General features: G+C 59.1%; 1 protein-coding gene across 1 annotated transcript in view; it reads left to right on the forward strand.

Annotated features, from left to right (window-relative positions):
• The window catches only part of DLX3 (distal-less homeobox 3), a 3192-nt gene extending 948 nt beyond the window's left edge, over positions 1 to 2244 (forward strand). The window contains exons 2-3 of the mRNA XM_029929330.1: positions 19 to 209; positions 1887 to 2244. Of these exons, the coding sequence (XP_029785190.1) occupies positions 19 to 209; positions 1887 to 2231 (536 nt within the window). The 3' untranslated portion in view covers positions 2232 to 2244. The remainder of the gene's footprint in view (positions 1 to 18; positions 210 to 1886) is intronic.
• Positions 2245 to 8321: the final 6077 nt, after the last annotated feature.

Raw genomic sequence — 8321 nt, forward strand, 5'->3', positions numbered from 1 at the left:
CCGGTGCGTTACCCGCAGTATCCGTGAAGGAGGAGCCGGAAGCCGAGGTGCGCATGGTGAACGGGAAGCCCAAGAAGGTCCGCAAGCCCCGCACCATCTACTCCAGCTACCAACTGGCCGCCCTGCAGCGCCGCTTCCAGAAGGCTCAGTACCTGGCGCTGCCCGAACGCGCCGAGCTGGCCGCGCAGCTCGGCCTCACGCAGACACAGGTCAGTGTCGGGCGGGCGCGGGCGGGGGCGGCAGGGGTGCTCGGTGGCGCCCCGCGCAGGACCCCGGGGATAGGGGGTGGGGGGAGTGGCGGGACAGGCGCCGCTGAACCTGGCTGGCCTTTGAAATTCCCTGCAGGCCTTCGAAACCCTTGCCTGTAGCTGGAAGGCCACCCCTCCCCCATGCCAAGTCTCAACTGCTGTCGGAAGTTGCTGCATTAAAACGTGTACAGGCGTGCGTATTTGTGAACCTGTGCAACCGTGTGTGTCTGCCACCGGGGGAGGTTTCCTCCTCTTACTCCAGACTCCCCAGCTCTTAAGCAGTGCCTGTCACTCACTTCATAGAAGTCCATACTGTGTCTTTCCCACCCCCCTCAGGCCAGGCGTGTGTGTGTGTGTGTGTGTGTGTGTGTGTGTAGCAGTGGATGTACACGTGTATATGCACGAATATTAGCACACGTGTTAATGGGTCTGTATTCACAAAAGGACAGTCGAATAAGGAGGGGTCAGTGTGTTTATAGATGGAGGGACACGTGTATGTGACTGTGCACACCGGTGAGTGCGTGTACAAAAATGTGCGCTTGTATCAAAACACCACAGTCACGTTCAGCATCCAAATGCTTCACCCCTTTCTCTGCCCCAAGCCAGGAAGGGAGGTTCCCCACCAAAGGTGGGTAGGAACTTAAAGGTGAGATCCGCCCCAGCCCCAGCCCCAGCCTGAGTCTAAAGCCCCCAGTAGCCTGTCACTGCTCAGGGGCGGAGTGGCTGGTGGATGCCTAGCTCCCTACAGGTGTTGACAGGCGGGCCTGGGTTGCTGCGACGCAGCGGCTGGCTGCGTGGGGCCCTGTCCGCTGGGAATCTGGGTCACCCAGTGAGGAGCTGATTCATTGTTTGTACCAGTCATGGGGCGGGGAGCAGCAGGGGGAGGGGGAGATACCCCAAGGGAAATTTAGAGAATCATGGCTCACCTGCTCCTGAGTCCCCAGGTCACCCCCATTAGCCAGCCCCAGAGGGTTCGCCCGTGCCTGAGTGTGTGAACGCGTGCGCTCATGTTCACGCGGCATTTATCTGGGTGCATCTGTGTGAGTGTGTATCTTTGTAACCTGGTGTCTGAGTGTGAAGCTGTGAGTGGGTACATTCCTGCACATGGAGATGCTTATGTGGGTGTGTGTTTGTCTCTGTGTATCTGTGTGCCTCCGCTTATGGGCGTCTAATGTGAACAAAATGCTACCAACTGCTCATTTCCCCCCCCCCACACACACGTGGGCCGCCTTTTCTTGAGTGCTTACTATATACCAGGTTGGTCTGAGTTCTCTATCTGTCCTAACTTCTTTGAGCCTCATGATGACCCTATGAAATAAGGGCTATCATCTCCATGATGCAGTCAGGGCAGGCGAGAATTAGAAAGGTTGAGGAACTTGCTCAAGGTCACACACTTAGTAAGTGGTGCAGAGGTATTTGCACCCAGGTGTGGAATGTTCCTAACTGCAGTGTGACCCTGATAGAAAAAAGCTGGTGGGCCAAGGAGCCAGGACACCTAGGTTTTGCCAGGGTCCTGTGTAAAGTGGGGTGCTGGACTTGCCTATGCTAGGCTGGGGCCCTTCGGGGTCCTCACTGAGCATTCTGAGAGGCTAACTATGTCCCCCTCCTTTTTTTTTTTTTACATCCCTACCCATGCAGGTGAAGATTTGGTTCCAGAACCGCCGCTCCAAGTTCAAGAAGCTTTATAAGAACGGGGAGGTGCCCTTGGAGCATAGCCCCAACAATAGTGATTCCATGGCCTGCAACTCACCACCGTCACCCGCTCTCTGGGACACCTCCGCCCACTCCACTCCGGCCCCTGCCCGAAGTCAGCTGCCCCCGCCGCTCCCGTACAGCGCCTCTCCGAGCTATCTGGACGACCCCACCAACTCCTGGTACCATTCACAGAACCTGAGTGGACCCCACTTACAGCAGCCGCCTCAGCCGGCCGCCCTGCATCACGCCTCCCCGGGCCCCCCGCCCAACCCCGGAGCTGTGTACTGAGCACCCACCTGCCCTGAACCTCCCACGAAGGACCCGGGACCAGGCAGAAGGCGCCTCCGTCCTAGCCGACACTCAGGAATCATCGAGGAGCACGGGGGGAAAGGGGCACCCCTTTCCCCTTCCCTTGCCCCTTCCTGCAGAGATCCAAGAGTTTCCAGATGAAATTTGCATGGACCAAGGATGTTCCCTGAACCTCCCTCCCCCAGCCTAGACACTGGGGTTCCCCTCCAGAGGTTGGGGCGCTCCACTCCGGCTGGGACAGCCGTTCCTCTTCTGCTCCAGGAGCCTGGATCGGCTTTCAGTGGCCCGTCACCTTCCAGCTTCTAAAACGTAGTGCTCGTTCCGCAGACTGGAGACCTTGTGGACCGGGGAGACTGTGCAGCGTATGCAGGTCAGGCCGGGGCTGGCGCACCAAGCACCGTGGCTCCCGGGACCTTCCAGGCCTGGTTCCTCCTGCCACTAAGCCACCTGTGGCTCCCCACTTCCTGAGCATCCCTTCTGCCAAAAGACAATGGACACAGGGACCAAGACTCAGGGTGGGGGTGTCAACCAGCCCCTCGCCGGCACTTCTAGCCCTCGTTTCAGATTTGAGGGTTAAACCAAAGAAACCCCCCAAGCGAGGGTATCTTTTAATATTTGTGGCTTTCGAGGGAGAACCCAAGGGGCCGTCTTCTCCTCTCTTCCCCTCTGGTTGGAGTGGGGCGGTGGGTCTCAGGAGGCTTTCCTAAGGACCCACGTCTTCTTCCGTGTACAGGACTTTGCACAACTTTGGTTTTAAAAGCTGTTGAAAAACTAGGAAAACAAAGGGCATTGTTAACAGATAGGACCAATCCCCCCTGCAGGGGCACCTCTGCCCCGCCCCACCCCCACCCACCTCTTCCTCTCCTCCAGTAAGTTGGTAGTTTGGGCGCCAAACCCCAAATCTCCAAGGAAACAGACCAGGCAAGACAAACCCTGAAACATCCCCTTTCTGGTGGCTCTGGAAACAGATTGCTCCCGCAGATGGAGAATGGTTCATGAGGTGCGTGGAGAGAGAGGGCAGGGTTAAGGCTCCGCGCCTGTAGGGGTGAGGGGGTGGCTGTCTGGAGGGCTGGTAGCACTGCCCCTCCTTGGCCCAGACGTGTCCCCCTCTCCCCACCCCCGCCAGAGCTAACTTTCCTCCGCCCTGATGTGGTCAAACATCGAAGAACAGAGGAGGTAGAGGACTGTAGTTATATATATAGTATGTATTTTTTTAAGAGCAACAGAGAGAAGCAGCCTCCTCCCTACTGTGGTTTCCTATTTATGCGGCCCTTGCCTCCTGGATGTACCTGCCTGAGAGTTGTGAGCAGAGAGAAACAGGGATGTGGGCTCTGGCTGGCTTGGGGTTTGGGGAGAGGCTTGGTAGATCTCAGAGTCCCACCCGAAGGGGACAAGAATGAAGCAACACCCACTCCCTCTCCCAGCCTTCTCATTTCTGCTTTCTTACTGGACCCAACTTTATATATAACGTTAATAAAAAAGAAGAAAATAACCACCGAGCTCTTTGAACTGGAGGCTGGAGGCAGACAGCCCTCGGGGAGGGTCTGGGAGTCGGGAAGCCGGTGCAAAGAGGCCTCTGAGCCTCTCGGAGCTCCTGGGGGAGTCAGAGCCCTGAGGCCCCACTGCTGGGACTCTGGCCTCAAGAGCTGGACCAGGCCCCTGCCCTGGTGGCTGCCCCCAACTTGGGCAGGTCTGGGTGGGTGGGAGGCTCCCAGCTGTGGCCTCCCTGACTCCACTCTGCTTGGCGGCTTGGCGTTCCCTGCCAGGCAGCTGCCTTCCGCCCCTGCCGCCGCTGCCGGGTCACCTCAGGGCTGCTCTTTGATCTTGGGCTCACACGCAGACATGCTTGCACACGCGTGTAAACCCCCTGACTCCACGCCCAGGCACTCCGAGGTCCCTCATTCTCTGGTCTGTCCCTTCCAGCTTGGGGCGAGGGTGGGGCCTGGGGCAGGGGCAACACCACGGGACCCCAGGCCATGGGGATCCAAGCTGGAGGATGGGAGCAAAGAGACAAAGGGAGGGAAGGTTCTGTTTACTTTCTCAGGCTCAGCCCTGATTCGGAGCCTTCTTGCCGGTGTCACTGACTGCCAGGGCCAGCACTGCTCAACCCCGGGGCTGGGGACAGGCATCTGGAGGTGGTGGAATGGATGGTGTGTGAGGGACACGTGGTGGTGCAAGTGGGAGACAGGGCAAATGCATGCACACGCTTGTGAGCTTCCTCTCTCCTACGCACACGCACGAGGACACACGATCACATCTCCCCATCCTCATGCGTACAGGGACTCCCACTGGAGGCACAGACTCAAACGCACATCTGAGACTCCTGGCATCACACGAACGTGCAAAGCCAAAGCCATAACACGCGGAGAGACAGAGCTCCCCCCTCCCAATACACAGGCGCGCACACAGGGGTCCCTCGGGTTACACATCCCAGGGTCACACACAGCCCCCCCCACACACACACACGCACGCACGCGCAGCGAGGCAGAGCCAGCTCCCTGCACTGGAAGTCTTGGATTGAGAATCGCCAACACCACCCAGCAGCGGTGACCTGGCTCAGCCTGAAACCTCCTGGTAGGTCGGGCCCTCGGTTTCCTCATCTGTCAAATGGGGACAACAAGCCCCGCCTGCCCTGCTGGCTTCTGGGGCTGTTGTGAGGCACCAAGCAGCCCACAGATGAGAGAGAAGTCAGAAGAGAAGGGTAACCTGGCTCACCCTCCAGAGGACCTTGGTAACCGGTGTTTACGGGCACCCAGCCTGGGGGTCCTCTGGGTGGGGCTCCAGAACATCAGGGATCCCTCCCAGCCCCCCACTGCACCCCTCTGCCTCCCAGGAGGCAGGACTTCCCTCCACCCATGCCCGAGGGAGGCGGAAGGGAGGAGGGCCTTCCGCCCACGGACGCCAGCCAGGCTGGCAAGGGTTAAGCGGCAGCTGCCAGGCGGGGCTGAGCTGAGCAGTTTGGTTTGAGGGCTGCGTGCAGGCAGGAGCAGTGAGGCGGCAGCCAGCCGGGCAGACTTGCTGGAGACACTGCATTTTATTAGGGCTGGGCTGCCAGCAAAGGGAGGGAGAGGGGAAAAAAAAGGCAGAAAGAGAGAGGAAGGAAGGAGGAGGCTGGGCAGCCTGGCGGGCGGGCGAGCTGCTCCGGGATGAAAGGGTGTTGTAAGCTCCCTAATTCCTCCCTGCTCATCCCAGCTCTGTCAGGCTGGATTAACTGCCCAGGTGACCTCCCGAGGGGGTCAGCCCCACCCCTGACCTCCCCTTCCTCCTCTCCTCACCTCCTGGCCGGTCCAGTGGCCCTCCTCACCAGCCCTGGGCAGGGGGCACAGAAGAAAGGGCTTGGGTGGGGGACCTGGCCAGGTGCCAGGGTGGGGCTGCCGAGCCCATCTTCTGCCAGGTGCTTCTTGACTACACCCGGTGCCTGGTGACAAGGTTCGGGGAAGGGAGGGCGCAGCTAGGGAACCCCAGTCTGCCCTGAGGGTCACTGTCCTCCAAACCTTAGTGACAGCTGACGCTCGCTCAAGTCCTACTCTGTGCCAGGCATTCTGCAAGGGATCCTCACAACAGGCTGGGAGGTGGGTGATAAAGTACCCGTTCTTCAGGTGGGGAAACTGAGGCACAGAGAGGTTCAGTCCCTGTCAAGTTCATATAATAATACACTGGCGATGCCGGGATTTGCACCCAATTGGTCTGAAGAATGGGTGCTCACAATGGGCTTTCTGGCAGCTCAGTTTACTGAGGCGCCCCAGGGCAAAGCTTCAGAGGGCTGGAGCCCCCCCACCCCACCCCGCCCCACCCAGGTTCCACCCACCCTGGCCGGCCAGCCGGCCTCCCAGGCCAGGGCTCTTCCCTGGAGGACAAATGGAGGTGGGGAGGGGCCGGGCCCAGGCAAAGCTGAAGGCTGTGGTCAGGAATGCGCCTGCTGGAGTCAGCCGACCTGGACTGAATCCTGCCTCAACCACTTCCCTGGCCGTGTGATCTTGGACAAGTCACTTAACCTTTCTAAGCCTCAGTTTCCTCATCGGTAATGCAAGGATAATGCTACCTGTCTAGGAGGGTTGTTGGGAGGATTAACTAGGATAAAGTGAGTAAAATGCTTAATAAGGTACCCAGCACATTGTGAGTACTGCTCAGTTAATGAGAGTGGCTGGTGACGATGGTGAGGGGAGGAGAAGGGGCTGAGTCCTTGCTTCCTGCCTCATCCCACCCTTGCATACCCCCAACTCAGACCCAAGCCGCTGGCTGCCCTTGATCCAGCCATTGCTAAGAGGAATAAATATGCTCCCAGAAGGAGCTAACATCTAGTGAGCACCTGCTACAGGCCACGCAGTTCTAGGACCTGGCATGGCAGACGCCCGGAGCCAGGGGAAGGGAAGCAGGCACCTGTGCTCCGTGCTCCAGGGCTAGAAGCGGGGCCAGCGCTGGAGAGGCCCCCAGCGGGGCAGACCTGACACACTCCAGGGCGACTGCAGGGGCTGTCAGGGGGAAAGGCAGGTGCAGTGGGTGGGAAGGAAACCTGAAAAGGCTTCTTGGAAGAGAGTAGCCCTTGAATTATGCCTTGAGAGAAGGATGACGGCCTGACAGGCAGAGCTGGGGTCTGGGAATACACTGGCGGGAGCACCACTTATGAACTAAGTCCCCGGGACTCAGGGTGGAGAGGACGGAGGCTTATGGGAGAGCTCGAGAAGCTGGCTAGAGCGATGCTGAAGGAAGGGTTGGCTGGTGTCCAGAAGGTCCCTAAGTCCTTCCCCAAATGCTGGACTCAGACAAGGTCAGGAGCAGTTCCTAGCCCCTCAGATGAACTGGCAGCCACCTGGCCCCTCTGAGCTTGGGGAAAGGAAACTCCTTGTCCCACTTCTGGGAGACAACAGGTCCCTGAGACCCCTCCTTTTAAGGGGTCCTAGGCAGGAGAGCCTAGAGCTCTTACCCCAGTTTAGCCTGCATACACCATCTGCCTCAGCAGCACACCATCACTACCACCTACTCCCTGGTCTAGGAGAGCCCCCACACCGCCGTAGAGAAGGGGGTTCTGGGAAGCGGAGACAGAGGACCCTTGACATGCAGCCTCCCAGCCCCTAAGTGAGGGCTCTGGTTGCCCAAGGCAGGCTGAGCTGCATCAACCAAGCCTGGCGAGGAGGGGGATGTGGTGGGGGAGGGGAGGGGAGGGGGAGGGGAGAACAGAGCAGGGAGGAGAAGGGGGCGCTTCAGCCAGCACCCTTGCCTCTGTTTTTCCAGCTTTAATTGCAGTGTTAATCACCTTAATAAGCTGTTTACCAGCCATCCAGCAGCCTGAGACTGGGAGACTTAGAAGCCAGAAAGTGCTTGGAGATGAGTTTTCCCAGGAGCCCCCGGGGAAAGGGAGGCAGTGCTGACAGGGTGGGGGTGAGGGTGAGGGGTTCTTGGGGGCTTGGGGCAGAGGCGGCAGGTGGAGGCTGGTGGAGAAGGCTGGGCCTGGGGCGTCCAGAAGGCCAACCTCCAGCTCTTTGAACAGGCCCAGCCCGCTCCCACAGAAGCCCTCCAGTCAGCTCCTTGGGCAAACCTTCTTTGACACCAGCCCGGGGCCCCAGTCCGCCATCTTTCTCCTCTGTCCCTCAGCCCTGTTGGTCACTACCAACAAGGCGACTCTCCAGGTTCCACGTCCCAGTTCTGCGGAGGCAAAAGCCTACCTCCCACCTTCTCGATGGCCTTGTCCCCAGTTCACAGCACATGGCTGTGAGTATTTTGTTCGCCCTATGCTGGGAGGCAAGCGGAAGTCTTTATACCAAGGTCCCTGGGGGCAGAGCTGAGAGAGGGTCTGAACCCCGGGGGGCTTCAGGGACGAGGGTGGGCACTCAGCCATGTTCACTGGGACCCCGCTCCCACTTCGGATGCCCAGCACAGGCTGGAATAGCAGGATGATGCCCAGGGAACATGGAATGCCCTAATGGATAAATGAAGTGATTGAATTCCTGGGCCCCTCACACAAACCCTCTCGGCTTCGGCTCCAACACCCCGTCAGAGGAGGGTGAACCTGAGGGGGAACTGTCTCTGTCTTTCTGTTGTTGGGGGTTAAATTAACCAGAAGAGCAAAGT

This window comes from Suricata suricatta, chromosome 17, assembly GCF_006229205.1.
Source record: "Suricata suricatta isolate VVHF042 chromosome 17, meerkat_22Aug2017_6uvM2_HiC, whole genome shotgun sequence".
Taxonomy (NCBI): Eukaryota; Metazoa; Chordata; class Mammalia; order Carnivora; family Herpestidae; genus Suricata; species Suricata suricatta.